Genomic DNA, 23,566 nt, shown 5'->3' on the forward strand with positions numbered 1-23,566 from the left:
AAGTCATTGAAAGCATACATTATACTGTATTGTAGCGACAAACAATGATCTTCTGTAGGGTGCAGTTTCCTGCTTTCTATATATCTGTGTTTTGACAATTTAGGTATCTCATCAACATCTTTTTATCCTGAAGTTGTGAATGTGTAGCAATAGTGTTATAACTCAGCTTGTTAATCATCAGATCTTTAGGAAGGAAGGGCATAGACTATAAAAACAAACCTAAAATTGTTCATGTTTGTAGACAGCACTACTGTGCTTACTACAAGCATGCACAAAATAGAAAAGAATATGATCCAACATATTGTGGAGGAAAACTGGGGAAAGCAACCGAGAGAATGTGAAAAATCAGCTTTATATGTCTCAGGTTCCTTTGCTTTATAGGATGGAGGGATGGACACTACTGGTTAATTTTTCACTTAAAAAATATTTTAGAGAAGTACTGAAATGTGCTGGTTTAGCAAGGAAAACAGCACAACAAAATGGAAGCTTATTCAGTGACTCCACAATGGAACAACTGGGGTCTGGTCTTATTATGCCTTTCTTTTGGTAGGACTGAGACTGTCCACAGGCTACAACTGATTCCTCTTTAGAACAGTCCTCCAAAGGCTCACTTACCCATTTTTGAAAGTGGATAAAACACTGCTTTTCAGATGCTTGCTTTTTTCACCCTGTCAACAGTCCTAAGAAAGACTTTCCCACCACTTACCCTAAGTAAGGGATTCCTCAAAGGACTAGAGTTAGTGGCACTTGTTTCTTATCTCACAAGACATGGAACACACTCCAGTTCTCTGTACAACATAATATTCCACATTTCCAGTGCCTGATTTTCTATTGCCGTGCACTATATTATTTACTCACATCAGCAAAAAGGGAGGGTAAAAGGCTGCCATTGCAGTGCAGTCCCTCTGGAAACATGACATTCTAGGATAAAAGACAATACAACACACTGGGAAGAACAGAATAGTCCTTTAATTACAATAATGAAATTATGTGTGATTTTGTTAATTTTTTCATAGAAAATTGAAGGTCTTCAGACTGGAACAATAAGGCTGAATAGCACAAAAGACTAAAAACAGGTGAAGTAAGCAATTCAATTTGATAACACTGTCAAATCAATTGTAGAGATTTGTCCCCAGCTATCTGAGAAACATCATTTGTTCAATTTTGTGACTTCATGGGCATGTTTTTCAGTTGTTTTCTTCTTTCTTTTTCTCTACTGAAAAACTTTACATATCCATTTATAGGAAGAAGATTGCCTCAGTGCTTGCATAGTCTTTTGGCTTTTGGCATAGCATCAGACATAAGCCCTCATCTGGCTCTTATTTTCTTTCTTGACCTCACCAAAATTTGACTGCTCTATAGCTCACATTTCCAGCTTGGTATTATTATGTTTGAGATGCCAACTGGCAACAAAACTTCACAGGCACCTGAAGTATGAAATAAATACTTCTTGTTCATTCTAATTTCTCAGCATTGTGTCAGAGCTCCTGGTTTTCCTCTAAGTTTCTCCCTAAGGTCCCTTAATTGCAATCATCCTCAAAGGAAAAAAAAAAAAGGGTCACCCATCTCCATTCAATCTCGAGGACTGAACTTTAACTACCAACTGTCCAAGATCTTGTTCTTAACAAGGCTCCCTGCCTGGTCTATGCCTACTTTCTTCTTCAGGTTCAGCAATAGCCATTAACTCTATTCTGCAGCAGCTTTCTAGATCAGAGTTTTTGCAACTGCCTTTAATTGGCCACCACTTTTTACAGAAGTGGCCAAGTGACTCCTCTGTTTGGCTCTGTTTGGAGCTTCCTCAAGTACACAGTGCTCTCCTGCGATATTTGTGTATTGTGAGGGCCTGGAAACTGCATCCTGGCTTGTCTACATCAGGAACTAAAGGTATCAGAAAACAATCATTTCCTGTAAAGTGGAAGACAATGTGAACTTGAGAGCACACCTGTAACTTTGTTATAGTGTCCACATGTAAACTCTTACCACATGTTAAATGAGAGATGGCTTACTGTGAAAGAGAGAAATAAATGATGACTTCTTTTTATAAGCCAAAATGGTGGTAGATTAAAGATGGTAAAAGTCGCTTGCAATAAGTTATCTGGTGTTTTGGTGTGGAGTAAGAATTTGTTTGTGGCAAGTAACTACAGAACAGCTCTTTGGTTACATTTCTGTTTAATGGCCTCTCTTGTAGAACTAATATGCTCTAAACATCCTGTTGTTATTTTAGACATCTAACTTTTCATTGGTATATTCTATCCAGCAATAAATTTTCCCATAGTGAATTATAGAGATGTAACTATACTAGAATTGCCCTGACAGTAGGAAAAGTTTCTCTTTGCTAGGTCAAAGTTATATAGTATAGTATATAACTATACTATATAACTGAAAAAAAAACCTGGCAAAACACCTACCTATTCTCCATCAGGTTATAGGCTTTGTTACCTTTTTCTTAAGAGCCTTCCCTAATTCACATAGTTAAATGTCAAAGCTAATAAAAATGAGCTCATAAAAAGCACACAGATGAAGTGAACACTCCTTGAAATCATTTAAAGACCAAGAGGTGTTACAGGTTGCAAGATCTGGGGCTTATGCAAGATCATCTCTCAATTTTTTTTGACCTGTTTCTTCCAGAAGATGATATGATACTGTGCTCACTCCAGTCTGACTTGCAAACAAGGAAATCCAAATAATCCTCAAGCTGCTGATTCAATATGTGGTTCTGGAGAAAAGCATTTCTCAAATATGAAAGATTGTAAGTCCACTGGGAAAGCTCTTTTTCAGACTTCTGTCTCAACCAAAACAAAACCAAACCATTTCTCATAAATCATGTTTTTTTAAGCTCTAACTTTTTGGTGCTCTCTCTCTGTACCTTTCTTCATAATCCTACTGAGGCTGAGCACAGATTTGTGTTTCAGGACTCACCAGCACAGGTTTTTTTGCAATAGCATAGTTTTCCCCGTCCTTCACTGAAGAGCTCTGATTTTTTTTCTGTTACACAGATAAATCTCCATTTATTTTAATGAATCTGATGACTCATTCCCAGTTACAGCCCTTTACAATGAATTCCCTATTGCTGTTTCTAAACCTCCTCTTAAATGCATCCAATTTTATTTGTGGTTTTGTGTTCCAACAGGGCTTGTAAGCCTTCCAAGATCAGTATCATCTGAAATTTTATAAGTGTATCCTCCATTCTGTCACTTAAGCCATCAGTTAAAATATTGTTTAGGACAAAGAAGGACTTTGTATCATAGAATCATATGCTTTTTCTTGTGTTAGAGAATTATGTATTGATTTTCAAAACACACATATTCAATTTTTAAAGTTGCTATTATTATAACTACCCAGAATTTCCACAGCATCACTGAAGATATAGCAGTTGACTAGTTGGATTTCTTCAAGGTCACTTGGTTCATCAGGGACTCATCTTACAACGTAGGTTATGCCATCCTCAATAGCTGTCAAATGATTCATGTATAATAAGCATAGCTTTCTCAAGTTTCTGATACCTTCAGCTATGAATGGAATGGAGAAAAAAAAACAGGTCATGTTGTTAGGTGAACTATTTTGGTATGTTTATAATATCTTGATCACAGCAAACAGCTAGACAGAATTAGATGTTTACTGCCTCACATACTACAACTATAGTTTGATGCCATGAAATATATGGTAGATGTTGTTTGCAGAAATGATAAACACAACCTACTGATCAGCTACTGTATCATGTAATCAATATAAACTACCCCTCAGCCCAGAGAAAGTAACTCATAGAAGATCAATAGGATCTTCTTGTGGAACAAATCCAGGAGAAGCATTTTTTTCCATGCCATCAAAGGTAGACATATGAATTGCTATTTCCATTTCAGTTACTAGATTGTGTGGCACTAGCAAACATTATTCAAACTTTTCAACCTTGGTATCCAGTGACTGACCTCACAGAAGGTCAGCAATAGGTCAGGTGAAGGAACTTTTGCAATCTGACTAGCAGTTCACGCAGATTAGCCTGTTCTGGGGCCAGTCTGTCAGATTTGTTTGACTACAGTATGCATTACTAACTTGAAGGAGCACTCTGATACTTTGTGGCATTTAGGATACAGCACATATCAAGACTTCAGTGCAAATGTGTAAGAAATTACTTTTCTAAATGAGATAAAGGGATTTTCAAATTGTAATAGTGTACAAACTTTGGAGGTTGTTAAAACACCACATTCGCAGCACTATACACTTTATTAAGGTGTGAGCTAAGAGAGAGTAAGCAGTAAAGTGTTGTAGTGCTTGTCAAACACTGTCTCCATATTATCTGAAGTTTTCCGCTCTGCAAGTTTCCTCCCTGTACAATTACTTAATATCTTGTTTGCCTAAAGGGTAAGTTGTGTAATGCCTTCCTGTTGCCAGAAACATACAGAGCTGTTTCTTGATGTAAAGCAAGTTCCAGTTCATAACTATTTGAAATTTTATGATACAGCAGTTATCAAAAACCCGGATTTCTGTCTAGAGTTAATGGTCAAGTTAGTAGATATTTCTGCTACCATTAGGAAGGAGTGTATCTACAATGCATTTACTTCATTTATTCTTTAATGGTTTCACTGAAATATGGTGACTTTAATTCACAATTAAGATGTTTACTGTGGGACTCTGATATCTAGGCTAAACCAGAGTCTTTCCCTTTTTCCTTTCTCTTTCTACTATACAATAAGCCAGAGGGAAAGTAAATCGTCCCACTGGTGGTAGGAGTGAAGCCAGCATTTGCCAACAGCTAAGATACATGGACAGCTGGTTATGTGCAAAGAGCTACAAGACAACCTAAACTTCAGCAGATCAACCAGAGCATTACATGTAATCTGGGCCTTAATCAGCAAAGGTCATTTCTAAAGTGTGCAGAAAGAGAAAATGCAGAAAATGCTGAGAAATCTAGTAGCAGTGCATGGGGGAAACAGTGTTACTCAACTGATTTCAAACACTATTTTTGTTTTGTTTTCAGAATCCCATCCTAAACTGGGAGCCCAGACAAGGTCTGATCTGGCAAAAGCTGTACTAGAGGGCCCTCCGCTGGCACAGCCCAGGCAGAGGACAATGAGTTGTTCATTTGCAGAGTCTGAAGGGGAGGGGAGGGGAAGGAAGAGGGCTGAAAGGAGGGGGAGGACAGCCAAATGCTAATATTTGAGCAAATGCTGAGAAAAATATAGAGTGGCTGGATCAGGTGTATTCTCGATGCTTCACTGCTCGTGTATGACAGGGCAGCAGGAGGAGCAACTCTTGAAAATCTACTTGCTGTTCTTATTTTAGCTAAGTATAGGCAGAACATCTTTCCTTTGTCTCCTTCAGTGTCTCTTCTTTGTGAAATTCCATCTGGATCTCAGCTGGTCAAAAAGTCCCTAGAAAAGGAAATAATTGAAGGAAGTTTCCTTATATTATCAAAATCACATTTAAAAAGTAGTTAATAAATAATTAATGTCTTTATAAATAGTCTATTGAAAGCAGAGAAATCAAATGACTGCATTCATACAGAGATCATAGTCAGAATCACAGACAATGAGAAAATACAGAAAATGTTTCCAAATAGCAAACAAGATCTTCTCTTTGCTAGGCATCAGCAGTGTCACAAAACTGTCATCTCCTTTACATCAACCTCCATGTAGTTTATTTATACTTAGAAGATGATACAGCACATGCATAACATTGGGTCCAGTGCATGAAACCATGAAACAAGGAGGGACAGAACGAGTCACCCAGCCTATCATGCAATCTCATTTGTCACTGCTCCTCTTTAACAAAATATGCATTTGTGACTCATCTTATTACATAATATTCTGTCATTAACTATCATTGTCTCAAATTTCCTCTTCAAAGTTGATAGTGTGACATTTCACCACTTTCTTTTTCTCTCCTCCTACCCTTTTACAGTGCCCTGGGGGCTACTCCTCATGTTATCAAGAGGTACCCTACTTTTGTCCCCCACAATTCCAAGTCTTATTCTAGCAGTGTATGTTGCTGGTCCTGTTAGGAGATAGGTACCAAACTCCTTTAAAACACTACTTCAATAAATAAGAATTGCAATGAAGCAAATTGCAATGAAAGGTTTACCTAAAGTGCAAGCAATTCCTTGACATGGCATTCTTTGTTGTCATCACTATATGTAGTTAAATAAAAAAATAAAATCAAGCAAACAAATGAAAAAAACTAAGAAAGGAGTCTGGGCTCTACAAGGGATCTGGACAGGCCAGATTCATGGGCCAAGGCCAGTTGTAAGAGGTTCAACAAGGTGAAGTGCTGAATCCTGCACTCGGGTAACAACCACCCCATGCTCTGCCCCCTGACGGTCTTGAGGCAGAGTGGCTGAAAAGCTGCCTGGCAGAAGAGGACTTGGTGGTGCTGATCAACAGCAACTGAACATGAGTCAGCAGTATGCCCAGGTGGCCAAAAAGGCCAATGGCATTCTGGCCTGTATGAGAAATAGTGCGGCCAGCAGGACCAGGGAAGTGATTGTCCCTCTGTACTTGGCACTGGTGAGGCCACATTTCAAGTCCTGTGTCCAGTTTTGGGCCCCTCACTACAAGAAGGACATTGAGGTGCTGGAGCACATCCAGAGAAGGGAAACAGAGCTGGTGAAGGGTCTGGAGCGCAAGTCCTATGAGGAGCAGTTGATGGAGGCAGGATTGTTTAGCTTGGAGAAAAGGAAGCTCAGGGGGGACTTTACTGCTCTCTACAACTATGTGAAAGGAGGTTGTAGTGAGGTGGAGGTCAGCCTCTTCTCACAGGTAACAAGTGACAGGACAAGAGGAAATGGCCTCAAGTTGCTCCAGCGGAGATTTAGATTGGCTACTAGGAAGAATGTCTTCACTGAAAGGGTGATTAGGCATTGGAACAAGACACCTATGGAAATGGTGGAGTCACTATCCCTGAAGTGTCCAAGAACTGTGTAGATGTGGCACTTAGGGACATGGTTTAGTGGTGGACTTAGTAGTGTTAAGTTAATGATTAAACTTGATCTTAAGGGTCTTTTCCAATCTTAATGATTCCATGATCCTGTGATTTCATGAGTCTAAATTTGTCCAGAACAGAAGTGTTTGGTACCCTCTGGATGGTGCAGTTTCTAAAAGCGTCCAAGACACCCCAGAAATAACAGGGAACAGTACACTCATAACAGTGTAGGTAAATACAATTGAATATCTCAAGTTGGAAGGGATCCGCATGGATGATCAAGTCCAACTTGCTCCTCCTCGCAGGATTACCTACAAATAAACCATATTTCTAAGAGTAACATCCAAAAGCTCCTTGAACTCTGACAGGCTCGCTGTAATTGAGCAAAGAGGAAGAGATGTTAGAAACTGAAGGAAACCTATTGCAAAGGTCTTGTAATAAAGAAGTTTCACAAGAAAATGAGCTGTTCTTACCATATGTCTTGTTTGCTTAACATTTTAAAGGGAAAATCTGATCTGTAGGGGCATTTTGTACTATCAAGACAGTTTTCAATTTACAAATAAGATACATAAAATTATAGGGGATTTTTTTTCTGCTGCTGCAGGGAAAACTGTTGCAGATGGTGGTGAGGCGGCAAATGCAGAGTCCTGCACCTGGCGAGGAATAACCCCCTGCACCAGTGCAGGCTGGGAGACAACCTACAGGAAAGCAGCTCTTTGGAGAAGGACCTGGAGATCCTAGTGGACAAGCTGTCTATGAGTCAGCAGTGTGCCCTTGCAGCCAAGAATGCCAATGGTATCCTGGGGTATATTAGGAAGAGCACTGCCAGCAGGTCGAGGAAGGTGATCCTGCCCCTCCACTCAGCCCTGATGAGGCACATCTGGAGTGCTGTGTCCAGTTCTGGAATCCTCAGTACAAGAGAGATATGGAGCTTCTGGACTGCGTCCAGCAAAGGGCTATGAAAATGACTGGGGGACTGGAGCATCTCTCTTACAAGAGAAGGCTGAGACAGCTGTGCCTGTTCAGCCTCAAGAAGAGACAACTGAGAGGGGATCTCATCAATGTCTGCAAGTATCTGAAGGGAGGGTGCCAAGAGGATGGAGCCGGGCTCTTGTCAGTTATTGTTTTATATTATTGCTCCTGCCAAGCAATAGGACCAGGGGAAAATGGGAGAAATTGATGTACAGGAAGCTCCACCTGAACATGAGGAAGAATATCTTTAGTGTGTGGGTGACCAAGCAGTACAACAGGCAGGTATTGCACGATTCTGTGCAGTCTGGTCTAGGATGATCCTGCTTGAGCAGGGACGTTGGACCATTATGTCCCACTGTGGTCCCTTCCAACCTTACCCATTCTGGGACTCTGTGAGGGCATGAAGCCATTATCCCAGGGTGCCTCAGATGCCGAGTTTCTGCTGTCAGCCTTCAGATCAGTTCTGGAAGATCAGACAGGATGCAAACATCTGGCCTCAGGTCTTTGACACTGCCCATGACGATGACAGCAGTTCTTGCATTGAAGCAGCAGCAGGGCCAGCGCTGCCCCAGCAGTCTTCCAGAGCCTCTGGAGCAAGGTGGCTGTTTCATGTTTAGAAGCTGGCCTCCCCTTGGAGCAGCATCTGCTGGAGGAACTTTTTTTTTTTTTTTGGTGGCAGGATTGGGATGTTGAAAGTAGCAAATATCCAGGGCATACCATTTTTGCTGGATGGCGGTGTTGGAACACGGGGTACATTCAGAAGCCGGCAAACGGTGGCGACTTATATCAGGGCTGTAGTCCTTGTTCCCTATCCCACCACGGCATCTGTGCGTTGCCCAGGAGGCTCTGCACGGCTCCAGGGATGGATTCAATGTCACCGGGGGGGATGAGGGAGGGGAGAAAGGAGGGAAGGAAGGAAGGAAGGAAAGAAGGAAGGAAGGAAAAGAAAGAAGGAAGGAAGGAAGGAAAAGAAGGAAGGAAGGAGGGAAGGGAGGAAGGAAGAGAAGGAAGGAAGAAAGAGAAGGAAGGAAGGAAGCAAGGAAAGAAGGAAGGAAAAGAAAGAAGGGAAGGAATGAAAAGAAGAAGGGAAGGAAGGAAGGAAAAGAGGAAGGGAGGGAGGGGGGAAACAGCCGTGCGTCGTCCCATCAGGAGGAGCCTTACATCGGGGTGGAAGTGACCTCACTGCCCGGGACAGCCGGATCCAGTGAGCGCTGGAGCCCCGCCGGCCAGTGCGGGCGCGCCTTGCGAGCAGCCAATGGCAGGGGCGGCGCCGCTTGTTGTCGCCCCGTGAGGCGGCTGCGCCGTGGGCTCGGTGTCGCCGCCGCCGCAGGAGGGACCCGGGAGGCCCCAGGCCCCGGTGCCCGCTCGCCCCTCGCCGCCCTCACCGGCCCCGCAGCCCCCGCGGAGGGCGGGGAGATGCAGCCCCCGGGCGCTCAGCAGCCGCCGCTCTACGCGCCCAGCAGCGGGGACTTCACCTTCGTCTCCTCGGCGGACGCCGAAGGTGAGCGCGGGGCCGCGGGTCGGGCCTCGCTCGCTGTCCGGAGAGAAGGGCTCGGCGGGGCCCCGCGTCGGCGGGCGGCTGCCGGGCCGCCGAGGCGGGAGGGGCCTTCCCTGCCCGGGTTGGTGTCGTGGCTGGAGGCGGAGCGGGGTGGCCGAGGTGGCCGCTGCCCTCGGGCCGCTGCGGCGGGTGCGACCCGCTGTCGTGTGCTCCGCGTCACGGTAGCACCAGCGTGGCACAGGCGGCCGGGGCGCCCCGTCTGTCCCGTTCTCCGAGAGCCGGGGCCGAGGCTGTGCCCTGACACAGCCGTGCCCAGCGCTGTCACTGACCGCTCCTCCCGCTCTCCCGCGTTGCTGGAAAATCACTTCGGTGTCTGTCGAAGATTGTGTCCTGTGTTCACGTTTGCTGTAATGCTGTGCCGTGGTGCCTGCGTCGTGTCTCGTTTCAGCACCGTCATAAGGGAGAAAAAGAAGCCCTGTGTGTAATTTAGGGGGTGAAGTATGGCCCGCTGCCGAACTGCTGCACAAATAGCGGTGGTGCACCAGGATGCCGTGTACATCAAAACCGAACATATGGGAGTCAACACTGGGCAAACTTATTTTTATCTGTTGGGCTCTCCCCATTTAAACAACAAGCATTCTGTTTTTATGTATGTATTTAGTTACTCATATAGTTGTGACTAGGGAATCATGTAAATCCTTGCTCATGTGTCCCACCCTGGAAAAGAATTGCTGAAGTGGAAGAATTACAGTAGAATACCTGTTCTTTGCTGCATTTCCCAGTCCTTCTGAAAACAAATACAAATCAACAGTTACAGTCTTGGCCATTGGGTTTTTTGTTGCTGTTTTGTTTGGTTTGTTTTTTTCTTCTTCTTCACCTTGGCTTGAAAAAGCATCCATGTACCTTTGCTTTCCCCTTGGAAGTATTTGTTGGGCAATGCTGAACCCAATCCAGTATGGCCACCTTTCTGATAGGTTGTGTTGAATCTGGCTCTGTGTTCCTTATGAACACAAACAAGGTGTGATCTCCTGCCCGTTCAAGTGTAGTCCTGTGTGCTGCACATACCTACTGTAGCAAAGGAAGACATAAGACATAAACAGCTTGATATTACAAAACTAAAGTACAGCACATTGCACTCCAATTTTTATGTTTCCTAAATCTTGATCCATATGAAATAAATAAAAATACAAGCTGTTCTTTCTCCCCATTTTATTTCCATGAGAGGTAGGAGCTGTCAGAAAGAATGCTGGAGAGGTGTTCTCAATTAAGTGGACAGATACGGTATAAAGAACAGACTGTTTGTGGTTTTGCCTCTTGTACTGTTTTTTAAAAATTAAGAGCCAAGACTGTTTTGAAAACTGGTTTTTCACAATGTGTGATTGAAATGCGGCAGCTGAGAGACTTATATTTTGCTTCTGTGGTCTTGAACCTGAGACAGCAGGAGTGAAGGCACCCAGATTCTCACTAGGAAGCATAGGAACCCTCAGTTCTTGGCAGATTTTTCAGTGCCCAGTTCCCTTCTGTTACTCAGCTCATTCAAAGCAGCCTATACAAGAGGAGGTGACCGATTTCCCCACCCCCACCCCCCCTTGATTTCTGCAGCTTCATGTCTTGCAAAATAGACTTAAGATCATGTTCATAGGTTTCACAGTTCAAAAGTGTACTTGCAGGTATCCACTGATCATTGACTGCTAAAAGGAGTCTTGGTAAATAAGATTAGTGTTGGAGTTTTCCTTCCTCAGGATGGATTGTTAGCTGTCCCTGAGAAAGGAGAAATAAATGGCTGCTTGGATGTTGTGTTTCCTTTGTTTGATGGCTGCATTTATGCACAGAGAGCAAGAATGTCTCCTTGCAGAAAATGTTGTATTGTAGCAGAAACAAATATTTTTAAATGACAAAGGGGTCCTAGTGACAAGAGAAAACTTCTGAGGCTTTCTCTACCTTAATGCCCAGCCATTAAGACTTTTTTTTTCCTCCCTCTGTAAACAGCAGAGAAAGGTTTTGTTTGAGTCTGGTGAGAACTCTCATGATTATGAAATGATTGAAAACCATTTGTGGAGAAGCTTAAATTTAAGCTTTAGTGGCCTAGCAAACTGATTTGGGAAGGCGAATTCTGATTAATTAATTGAGATAGTGAGTGATCAGTGAACACTTAAGACATGTTGGCTGAAGACTGTGCGAGATTCTGTCATATACAAATTCTGTTTCTATAAAACTTTGTTGCATTTTTAAAGAAGATGTCACAAATGTAATCTGTGACTATGGCCTGACTTACCTCTGTGAGTACATGTTTCAGAAGTACTTGCTCTATAGCTGGGTGTTTTGGAGAATTTGTGCCGAGGAACTTTTACATGTGAAGAACACACAACAGTGGAAAGGCAAAAAAAAATTTTCTGTGGTGAGGTGAAAAGTTGTTGGATGAGAAGAGAGTTTCTGTCTCTCATTATATTTGTAATAAGCTTTGTAAAAAAATTAGCATGTTTCTGTTTGTATTTTTCCTTTTTAGCAGATAATGGAAATCCATGGTGTCCTAAAGGAATAATTATTCCCCTCTTATATATTTTTTTCTTTCTTCAAGTCATTTCATTTATTTTCATTTTGTACGTTTCATCTGTATATAACTGAATAAATGAGCAAACAAAATTAATATTTATTGGCGATTTTGGCACAACCAGAACATAGATAAATTGCTCTTTGTTTTGTTTACTACTGTGGCAGAGCAAGATCATAGTATATTGAAGAGAACTCCTTGTATTTCTTTTTGGCTGGAGCCTAAGAATCTCTGACAATATTCTTTCTCTAACATTTTCAGCTGTATTAAAGGCGTGCTACAAATGAAGACATCTTCAGATATATTCCTTTTATGAAAAATGTCACATAGAAACAGGAAGTTCTTTTGCCTGAAACAATGCCACTATGCAAAAGTATGCTCCAAAGGAGGTAGAATATGTCAGAAAAAATAATCCACAGTTTACAGCATGTTGAGACTATTAGTTACTTCCTTTTGTGCCTTTAAACACTTAATGATATGGCACAAGTGGAAGCCTTTCTGTCATACCATAACACTGTATCATAAAACAAGATTCCCATCTAAAAGCTGAAGCCTGGTAATTTGAGACCTAACCCAACAGTGGTACTACTGCATTAAAACCACAAGTATGCTTTCCAATTATGTATCTGTTAAAGTATAATTTTATTCTGTAACTTTGACTATTTCATGGTGATGACCAACACATGTAGCTTTGTATGTATATTGTTTATCTTCCAGTACTTTCGAAATCAAATGGCTTTTGGCAAGACATAAAAAGATCTATATTTCTCTCCCTTTTTGTCTAAGATCTGAGTGGCTCCATAACAACTCCAGATGTTAAGTTAAATCTTGGAGGAGAATTCATCAAAGAATCTACTGCGACTACATTCCTAAGACAGAGAGGGTATGGCTGGCTTCTGGAAGTGGAAGATGATGACCCAGAAGATAACAAGCCACTCCTGTATGTTGTAATTATTTTGGGGTATCTATCTTTATTAGCTCTATAGGAAAAACAATCAATTTGTAGCCGCTCGTTGTCCCACAGCCTTTTGTTGTAACTAGAATTCTGTGTGACAGAATTGACCAATGAGTGTTTGCTGGTGCGAGAATGAAAACATTATGTTTCTCATTATGTGTTTAGTGTAATGAGAGAGGCTTGTTATTCACTGTCAGGGAGGAAGGAAGGAGGAAGTAAAATCAAATGTTATTAATCTCTATAAGTATAAAGCTTTTGTGGGTCTTCTGCCTTTATCTGTTGATCCTGTAATGGTTTAAAAAAATGAGATTGTATTCTTTCTATTTTTTACACTCTTGTTGCAAGTTTCTTAATACTGTCAAGGAATCAAAGGCTAAGACAATCCTGTGGAAAGATTTCTCTTAAGTAAATCTAAGCCAATTCTGTCAGTTACTCTGAAGCAAAAGCATCCTGAATCAAGGTTATTATAGTAGGGATGCTAGAACCAAGGTAGCACAAACTTTATAATCTTCGATGCTGTCTTTTATTGTAAAGCTAGATTAAAAGGATGGTAATGTTGAAAGACAATAGTGTCCTTGAAACCAAAAATCTCTGCATCCCTTGTTCTGTACACAGAAGTGTGATTGGCTGAAGAAAGTTTGTATCTTAAGATTACTACACTGCACAGTCAGGCGGCCTAGGTCTTAGTCCTAGTTCTGCACCTAAGCAACTTCATTCTCAGTGTCTCAGTGTTTTTCTGTGTGAATTAAAGATAATGATGCTTTACAAAATTGAAGTGAGACAGAGAGTACTCTGGAGGACTCAGATGAGAGTTTGGGAGAGAAAGGGTGTGTGGAGAGCTTAATAACGACACTGCTACTTGAGAAGTACTTTAGTTTGAAGTGTGGGGAAATAGCTCCTTGTGTGAATAAGTCTGTTTTGTAGACTTCTAGCTTTTAATTAAGAAACAGACTGGTGTATTGAGGTGACAACATATGGATTCTGTCTTTTATGTAACTTTTTGCACCACAAACCCCAAGTTTATGATTCAAAGACAGCTAGGTGTTCTAAGCTGCTGATTGCTGTAAGTGAGGAGAACACAACAGGGAAATGATCAGTTTCTGGCAAACAGGATGAATACGATAATCCTAAAAGAGAAGACAATCTGACTTTCCTGAAGCAGTTTTTGCGCAGTTTATGCAGTTTTGATTATTCACAGAACATGTGCCATAATGAAGTCTTGCAATCTAAATTCTACTAAGGATTGAAGGAACAGGAGCCAGCTAAGGAAAGTTCACCCATGTGGTGCTACACTGCAAATGTTTTGTTCAATAAAATGAGATTTATTTTTTTTTACTTTCTCATTGGACAGCCTATTGCCAGACACTCGTTTCCTCTTACAGCTACCTTCTTAGGTGAGGTAGATGTCAGCTTCATGGAAAAGACAGTTCATTCACATAAGAAACTGTCAGAAGCCCTAGACAATGACAAAGAATTATTTCTAGACAGCAAATATTTGTGTTACACAGTCTTCAGAGTAAAGTATGGGAATTCTACATCCTTTTTAGATGAATGGAGGAAAATAGGTGCTTTTCGTCTACTCCTTAGATTCAGGGAGAAAAATGTTTTTTACGTAGTAATACCAGTTCTGAAGTAGCTTCAGTAATAGAAATCCAAAAATTGCCATGAGAGACTCAGTGAGCACTATTTAATTTTTTCTTTTAAAAAGACAAATTGTGATGAATCATGTCTTTCCACTTATTTCTCACTTCAGCTTTTCTGAGGGAAAAAACCCACAAAAATCAAAGCCTTTTACAAAACCTTCATAAATGGACTTCACAGAATTACAGCATCAACTAGGTTGGAAAAGACCTGATATCATCAAGTCCAACCTAACTTAGGATATGATTCTACATTTTTCTTCACTGTACTCTTAAATGTAGAGCAGGATATCTGCTGGAGAGCAGGATATCTTCTAAAAGTGTCTTGCATTCAGAACTTCTCAGTCATGACTGAGGTTCAGCACATAAGGAAGTGGATTGCCCCTTACTTGCAAAGTCTGATTCCTTCCTATGATGCTAGGACAATCAGGGCAAGATCAACCAGTTAAGAGTCTCCTGGGCAGAATAGGGCTTCTGATCAATTTGTAGTTGCTTGCAGAGAGCATGTAGCAGGAAGCAGAGAAGGCAATGAGAGAAGGGCAAGATCTGTTGATAGATTTTACTGGTAGTTTAAATTGACTTTTATTTATTTTTACCCATATTGAAATCAAGCCAGAAATTAAACAATTGGCATAAACTGGTCTGCTGTAAACTGCTGTTAGTGAAGGAAGTTAAACTCCATTTTATTTTAAAAAGTTGGTTTTACCTGATGTATTTGGAGTGCTGTAAGATTAGTGAATATGATGGTATTCTTTCTTGTAGAATTTGAAATAAAATGTTTCCACAGTAAGTGTGCTCATGGCAAACTGCTTGGCATAGGAATACACAGACATCCTACTTTGGTGTATGTACGTCTTTGACTTTTAAGTAGTTACAGTGGTACGAGTGTGTTGTGTTCTTGTGTGTCAGAAAAATAGACCTGCTCTCTTAATGCAGTCTATTAGGATATTAGAATCATGAATGGTTCGGGTTGGAAGGGACCTCATCTAGTTCCAAACCCTCTGCCATGGGCAGGGACAACTTCCACTAGACCATGTTGCTCAGAGCCCCATCCAACCTGGCCTAGGTATGTTGTGTACGTTTTCTATTCTCAGTCATGTAATTTATTTTTGAGTAATGAAATAAATCTAACCGTCACACCAGTTACTGAATGTGGGATGAAGATACGGTGTTGCTTTATTGTAGACAAACTGTTCCTTCAGGAAGCCTTCTGGGTGACAGGAGACTTGCTCTATAAACCTACTAGATGCCCCGCACTGATTATTTTATGCTCTATTCCATTACTGTGGTGTTTAATAATGCTCTCTTGCTTTACAATTTCAGGGAAGAACTTGACATTGATCTGAAGGATATTTACTACAAAATTCGATGTGTGTTGATGCCTATGCCATCTCTTGGGTTCAATAGGCAGGTAGTGAGAGACAATCCAGACTTTTGGGGTCCTCTGGCAGTTGTCCTCTTCTTCTCAATGATTTCATTATATGGACAATTTAAGGTAGGTGTAGGTTTTCTACCTAAAAAGAAATCTAAGCTAAATCTGGGGATGTGATTACTAAGTAATTTGCATTCTTACGTAGGTAGAAAGCCTTTTTTTCACATACTAATGTGGGGCATTTCAAATGCTGTTTCTCAAGTTAATATGTAGAAAGACAGCAGTAAGAACTTTATTAAATAGCCCACGGATAAGTTAATCATGATGAAATGTCAGGTTTGTTTTTATACAGTAAAACAAAGGAAAGATGTGATTTCTAGAGGAACCAGATTGATACTAATGGGTTTATATTCATATTAGTGAATCTTTCAATTTTAATTGTGACCTTTTGTTAACTTGCTTTTTATTGCTAAAAAATGTTACTGAAAAGCATTTGTTTGGATGCCATCAATGTTAATTCCCTGACAAATAAAGCTGCTTGATTAATTCATAGTATATCACTGCTGTTATCTGCTATATTTAATCTTCATTACTGCCATTTGCTGTTTTGTCCTCCCTTCTCAGTTACAATCAAATAACTTTCCTCTGGTCAATAGACTTTTTCCATAATTCCTTTTGAACTCCAGGGTGAATAGATATTCAGAGACATTGCACATATTTAATTGGCCTCCATAAACACTGTTACCTTTTTTCTTTATGTTTAGATTAAAATAAAGAAGTGTTATCAATTATAATAACAATTTGAATGTAAGCCTAGGTGATCTTGCTTTGGAAATCTTTATATATGTGGTTACAGTTGTTTTAAATACAATGAAGTATAGCAATAAGCCATATGTAAGTGAGCAGAAAGTGCTTATAAAAGGATTTCTGTGAATGGTGGAATAAAATTGTCTTTGGGACCTCTGGTTTCTGTATGGTGTATCAAATGCTGACTAAGAATGCACCCTTAGTATCTTGTCCCTATGAGGCTTTAAGTGAGTAGACTAAACCGCTGTATTACTCAAGTCTTCTGGGTACTTACCTGTCTCCTCAGCAAAATAAGGACCATTCCTTGACCCCATGACAGATGAACTACCTCCTGCAGTTGGTGTACCTCCTGTACAGGAACACTAGGTCTAATGTTTCCTAGGAGCAGTGGATTTACCGTAGGGATGCAAGAGTGCCATATGTGAGTGAGGAGGGAAAGCCAGCAGCTAGCAACAGGATGACTGACAGCAGCTAGACTGGGTGAACTGAACAGTGAGCTGTAAACCTGGAGAGAGATGAACACTCCTGATCTAAGACTTTATTCCAATCCTCGTCTTTTAGACAGTGGAGGAAAGCAGCAAATAAAAGGAGACCATGTGCTATTTTCACAAATAGCATAAAGCCATTATTTAGGCTTTTTAAAGTGATGCTGTGATTTTTATCCCCTTTTCCCTATTTCATTCTTCTGGAAATCTGGAATTTTTAGTTAAGCAAAGTATTGGATTAAGTACTGACTTAATTGAGTACTGGAAATACAGAGACTGTACTGATGCTGTTGTTTACTTCTAAAAAGGCATTTCAAAAAGGAGAGCTTCATTTCTGGTCCTCCCAGTGACTGAACTCCAAAAATAGCTAAGTTACTTTGAAGCCAGAGAATGATTTTAAGGTTTCTTCTTTATCTTAAGAGCAGAACTATGAAAGAAGCAAAAAAAATAATGACAGGTTTGGTCCCAGGAGTCTAGGGCTTTTTATTCAGTTATGATCATCACCAAGTTCCACTGAGAACTGCAGTCCTTTGTCCTCTTTGAATAAAGAATAAAGTGGCATCTTTAAGGGTGCAAGAAGGAGAATTCCAACTCCTTGTATTGGTTGGGCTGACTTTAAAATCGGTCTGAGCACACATTATAATAGGTGGGATGTGAAGACACTTAGGGTTCTTTTAGCTAAACTTCCTATTCCTATTGCAACACTTAAAAAACACATTGCATTTGCATTTCATGTACACCAAATTTACCATGAATGTGATTCTGTAAATGTAACCTCTTAATTTTATTTGCAAATTGCATTGTGCTACTAACTAAAACTATTCTTGCTGCAATTCAGAATTCAGTTTTGCATAATAAAATCCTTGATTGCAGTGAAAGTGATTAATGGAAATGAGTTTTCCTTTCTGACAATGAAAATTATTCATATAAATTAATTGTTCTTTATCTCTTAAGGTTGTTTCTTGGATTATAACTATTTGGATATTTGGATCCTTGACAATTTTTTTACTGGCCAGAGTTCTTGGAGGAGAAGTAAGTACCTGTATGTGAAAAGGATGTAGAGAGAGGTAATGTAAAGCCTCTTGGTTATGTTTTTCAGCAGTAGTTAAGTTTTCTTAGTGCTTGGCTTTGGACCTTGTAGCCAGCTAAGGATGGATGCAGTTGGTAAGTGTAAAGTCAACATTTCAGGTTCTTGGCCTCCAAAATAAAATCTAAAATACAGAGATGGTCAGCTAATATTTCTGTGCAATGGATGGGGTCCTTGGAAGTGATAAACAACCTGGAAGTTTGTACTGTGAGTCCCAGAAATTCTAACAGCTTCCTGTGATCCAGAACTGGAGGGACAAGTGCTTTCAATTTTTTGGTCACTGACCTAAATGGGGCCCTTTCTCCTACTTTGCACTGCTCATGCACCATCCTTTATTTATTTTAATTTTTTTTTTTTTTAGTGGGGGCTAACAGCAGTTGTATGATGGCCTTGTGGGTAAAGCACCAGTGTTTGTTTTCATCCTTAGCCTGATGCAGTTCAAACCTGTTAAAGGATGAAAGCCAATGCATATTCCTCAACTGTAAAGCCAATTGAAGTTTGGGCCTGAATTCCTTCCTCCAGCTGCTTGCACCAGCAGAGTTGGAATAGCTGCTTGAGTTGTTTACAAATTGAGTCACTAATCGATTCAGGTGTAAACAACAAAAAATGACTTGGAGCAAGGCCCACAGACAGCTACAGTGGAACAGTCAGGAGCATAGAACTTCTTAAAATGTATCTACAGAATAAAATGCATTGAACTGTGTCATGAAGAACTAAATATTCAGTGATGATTGATTTTTATATTTTTACTATGCATCTTTCATTAATGATGCACTAGTGTTGCAGACTTACCATGTTATTTACTTTAAATTTTTTAGATTTTCCTTTTAATCATAATTGCTAGTCTTCTCGTGTGAACATGAAAGCTTTTATAAATATGATTGCATTGTATTTCTGCATATCAACACGATCTAGATGCCCATTAAATCAATCTGGTTTGTGGCTCACAGTGTGAAATTATCAGAATGTATAAACTGGGGAGAAAGTATAGGTCTGCAGAGTTCACTGTGAGCGATCATTGTCAACGAGAGTGCTTGCAAGAGACCACTATTTTTCCTGTTAAATCCAAGAAGCATAGCTGGGCCCAGGAACATTTCAAACTCTGATAGGGGGAAATCAGGCACTTCATTCTGAAGCTAAAAGTAGTTATGGAAATACTTTGAACGACGCTGTTCAAGATAGTCATAATAAATTTCAGGTGGAAATCAGAAGAATTCTGTGCCTTAGAGGGATCAAGGTCTAGGTCTTCCGCTGGCACCAAGAGCATTCATGTACTTTATGTATTTATTTATATATAATGGATATGAGTATGTTAATACAGAAAATTATGTCTTTGCTGCTTGTGACAAACTAAGAGGTCTGTTGCAGTTCTGTGCTCCTAGGTATCATATATACACTCCTTGGAGAGTGACAGTTGAGAACCACTTAAGGCAGAACATGAAAATATGAGGGGTGGATGGATTTACGTATTTAACCTGTGTAATACTTCCTTTGAAAGTGATCATTTACAGTGTCTAAAAACAACAACAGAAAAAGACAAGGTATTTTTAATTCTAGGAGGTAGCATACAGAAACAATTTTCACACTAGCAAGCTTCTATTAGCTGAAATTTCATGAATACCTAAGACATTATTATCGTTATTCACAGTGTTATAACAAGATCAAATTGCATTTGGTGGCAAAGATTGAGTACTACAAAGCTTATTTATATGTGCTTGAAAATTTCAGGTTGCTTATGGCCAAGTTCTTGGTGTAATAGGATATTCCCTACTTCCCCTCATTGTCATAGCACCTGTACTTTTGGTGGTTGGATCATTTGAAGTTGTTTCTACCCTAATAAAAGTAAGTTCATATCATCTATTGAGAATTGTTTGGTTAATTTTAAGTCACTTTCCTAATACTTCAAGTATTAATATGTTCAGGAAAACATAACGATGTGTCAGAATTTTTAGAACTACAATGTAAGCTCTGTGATCCTTTTGTTTAATGGTGGAAAGTGAATTTTGTCTTAAATGCTCCTGAGTGCTTGGGGATATACAGTGCTGTTGCTATAACAACACCTGTTGTTACTAGGCTAGCTTATATTTAAGTATTTTGCTATGCCCCAATAGTTGCATTAAAAAAAAAAAAGGATTCTCATTTTGACAAGAGGATGCATAATTAAACCTCAGAATGAAGAACCTGAAAATAAGCTGTTCTATCCCTTCCCCCAACATCCAGTTTATTTTTAGTTGCTCTAGCATGAATATGACATTAGTCATTGTTCTAAGACCTTCCCATAGTATAGCTGTACAAAGCTCTCAATACTCTTTGCAGAGAAGGTAAGTATTGTTCTGATTTACAGTTGTGGAATGTAAGGCACGAGAATAACCTGCCTGATACCACCTGCTGCTGGACACCTTTTATGAAACCAGCAACGTTCCCTGATAGAACTACATAATGTTCTTGAACACTTCCAATACTTCTTAAAGCCCTTCTGGGGAGTCTTTGAAGTTATTGATGAACTTCTGGAAAGGTTAACTGGGAAAATTCTGTTATAAGCTAAGCTGTATGCTTTTGGGGGAGTTGTTCTGTTGATTTGATTATTTCTGTCCTTCTAACTTGCTGGTAAACAGTATAATTGAAGTATAAATAAAGTGTATGATAAGTAAAAAAATTGCTATATTTGTGATTTTATAACTTGCAATTACTGTTAAGTGATAGTCAGAAAGTAAATCATTAACTTGCCAGTTAACTAATATATAACTTGAAAATAAATATATGTTAATGAAACCTCTGTTACTTGATTACTGTTACCACTCTTACGTTTACATCAGGGTGAATCTGTCTGAGGCTCCTGCCTTTGCACCATAAGTATGAAAATGCATTACAAACCCCATATGGCCAAAACTACTTAAGCTGTGACAAGTACTACTTCTTGCAGCTCTGTGCTTGGGGAAAAATTTCACAGCCCTGAAGTCGGGGAACCTACAGTGAAATAGGGAAATTCCAACCAGTTCTTTTCCAGTTGCAATCACTGCACCTCAATTGATTTAATTGCTGCAATTTTCCTAATGTATCGTAGGGAACTCAGTCTTTATTGTCCTTCTTGTCCACCTCTGCAGCCTCGAGTAAGGCAGCAAAACTAGAAGTATGCAATGACATGCAGTTTGGTAGTGTTGGTGGTAGTGGGTTAGGGGTTTTTTGTTGGTTTTTTTTTGTTTTGGTTTGGTTTTTTTACAGTGATTGTTAAATGGGCCACATGATCCCTCAAGGGCTTCAGCTCCTCTGACAGAACTGTGGAGAAAGTTCTTTGCTGGGGTCCTGTTCTGTCTCCCATTGTTGGTCTTGTATTTTGCAGAAGAGTATAGTGGTTTTGCATACCACTCAGTTTTAAGTATTTTTCCTTCTTTGTTAATATTCAGAGTGCTGCTAGAGGATAATAATATCTGATTTCTTTTTGCTCTAATCTTGTTAGTTTGAGGTTTGAGTCAAGTTCTCTGACTTCAAGACATTTTTTCTTTAAAAGCGTGCATGCTGACTTCATATAACTTAGTGGATATTCATAAGTGATATTACTTTCTACCAGTCTTTTAAGCTGCTTCTCCCTCAATTTAGTAAGCAATATAGTCTGTGATAAAGGTCGTATTTTGGCAGGCTTCTCACTGCACCTGAAAGGAATAGGAATATGAGGTTCAGTTATCTTGAGGTGGGGACACCATAAGTAAAGAAAAATTTATGAGCCAAATTAATCCTGAAATAAAAAATGTTAATTGTAACTCTCTGGTGTATGTTATAGGAGGAAATGTCAAGTATAGTAACTACTTTGCTTGAAGATGTGTGTGGGGTAATAGTTGAGGACAATCAAGGTAGAAAGAAATTTAATCCAGTGAGGTTTCAAATTTTTGGTGTATGTAAGATTACAGCTTACAGCTTGCTTTGTGGTATCTATATGTCTTACACAGAGAAAACTTACTGTAGATCCTTAGCTGCTCACTTCAGTAAAACTGTCTCAAGCCAAAATAGCATGCTCTGTTTCTCTAAACTTCAATGAAAATGCATAGTATAGACTTCGTATTTGTGTGTGTGGAGTTCTTCCCCCCAAAATCTTTTTTGGAGAGTTTCTTTTTAATTGTATTGAGAGTGATTTTTTTCATGGTATTTGGCGAGACTTTCTTGTGATGTCAGCTAAGACTGTTCATCTTCTTTTTCAGCTGTTTGGAGTCTTTTGGGCTGCATACAGTGCTGCATCATTACTAGTTGGAGAAGAATTCAAGACCAAGAAACCCCTTCTAATTTATCCTATCTTTTTATTATACATTTATTTTCTGTCCTTGTACACTGGGGTGTGATCTAGTGTAAGATGGGGCCAGAAACCATATTTTAGTCACTTGCAGACTGATAATGCGTAAGGTTGAGGAGGCCGGAGATAATACAAGTGACTGTTTTGTATCCAGTTGTCAAGATGTTTTAAGATCGAAGAGCATATTTGTGTATATTATTTAATGAAGCAATTGTAGCTATATAGATTTGTATCAAAGTTCTAGGTTTGTTTAAGACTCTTCAGATTTTAATGAACAAAATAAAAGAACCTTGTGTTTTATAATAACGCGTAGCAAAACCACAACTCAATACCTGTGCCAAAAGCACTGGGACCATATTACTATATTCAAGAAGAAAAAATGAGAAGTTAACTGTAACAATCTCAAAGTGCAATTTTTCTTTTGAGCTTAAACACAGCTGGCTTTTTTTGGCACAGCAAATTCTGTAGATAATATATATTTATGAAACAGTCCTGATTGTTCACAGAATAGTCTGTATAATCAAGACAAGAAGATACTACTTTTAATTTAGTGCCTCAATTACTTTGATTTGGCTGTTGAGTTTTTATAAATTCCAATTTGTTTTCAAAACATGTATATACTGTGTATTTTGTATCTATTGTTGTGTGTACCGTAAATACTCCTTGGTTAAGGATGTATATTGGATTTTTAAAAATTGAAGATACAAGTATTTGAAGTCTTCATTTACTATCTCTGACCAAAGGAGCAAGATATTTACAGTGTGGCATAATTAATTAAAATGCATATTTAGAGAATCAAATTATTTTACTTAAAAGTATAAATTTACAGAGAAATGGGTGAACACCTTTCTCAACTCTAGTGCTGGCTTAGTGTTGGAGAAAAAAGATGATCTATCAAATTTGTGTGATCTTTAAACAATGTTATTTTATGATGACAAAATAAAAATAATGCTTCCCTAACTATGTTTTACAACATCTTGCTCTGTTTTGCTTTTAATAGCA

At 39.5% G+C, this 23,566-nt stretch overlaps 1 protein-coding gene and 1 long non-coding RNA gene across 2 annotated transcripts; one reads left to right on the forward strand and one right to left on the reverse strand.

Annotated features, from left to right (window-relative positions):
• Window positions 1–969: 969 nt before the first annotated feature.
• LOC108493301 lies at window positions 970–8,858 on the reverse strand. The gene is made up of 3 exons (XR_001873428.1): window positions 8,265–8,858; window positions 4,943–5,369; window positions 970–3,509 (listed from the first exon to the last, which is right to left on the reverse strand). It is a non-coding gene; the product is annotated as an uncharacterized LOC108493301 (long non-coding RNA).
• A 350-nt stretch (window positions 8,859–9,208) lies between these two features.
• On the forward strand, window positions 9,209–23,534 carry YIPF4 (Yip1 domain family member 4). The gene is made up of 6 exons (XM_017806816.1): window positions 9,209–9,388; window positions 12,723–12,876; window positions 15,855–16,026; window positions 18,150–18,227; window positions 20,011–20,124; window positions 22,476–23,534. The coding sequence occupies exons 1-6, from the start codon at window positions 9,304–9,306 to the stop codon at window positions 22,611–22,613; spliced, it is 741 nt and encodes a 246-aa protein (XP_017662305.1). The 5' UTR covers window positions 9,209–9,303; the 3' UTR covers window positions 22,614–23,534.
• The last annotated feature ends 32 nt before the right edge of the window (window positions 23,535–23,566 follow it).

This window comes from Lepidothrix coronata, unplaced genomic scaffold (assembly GCF_001604755.1).
Source record: "Lepidothrix coronata isolate B3197 unplaced genomic scaffold, Lepidothrix_coronata-1.0 Scaffold16, whole genome shotgun sequence".
In the NCBI taxonomy this organism is placed as follows: Eukaryota; Metazoa; Chordata; class Aves; order Passeriformes; family Pipridae; genus Lepidothrix; species Lepidothrix coronata.

What these genes read in the sequence shown, in the direction of transcription:
- YIPF4 (XM_017806816.1), top strand. Translation starts at nt 9,304, where the DNA reads ATGCAGCCCCCGGGCGCTCAGCAGCCGCCGCTCTACGCGCCCAGCAGC. An exon ending in CTCCTCGGCGGACGCCGAAG is followed by an intron (nt 9,389 to 12,722) that starts GTGAGCGCGGGG and finishes TTTTTGTCTAAG; the next exon opens with ATCTGAGTGGCTCCATAACA. An exon ending in CATTATATGGACAATTTAAG is followed by an intron (nt 16,027 to 18,149) that starts GTAGGTGTAGGT and finishes TTATCTCTTAAG; the next exon opens with GTTGTTTCTTGGATTATAAC.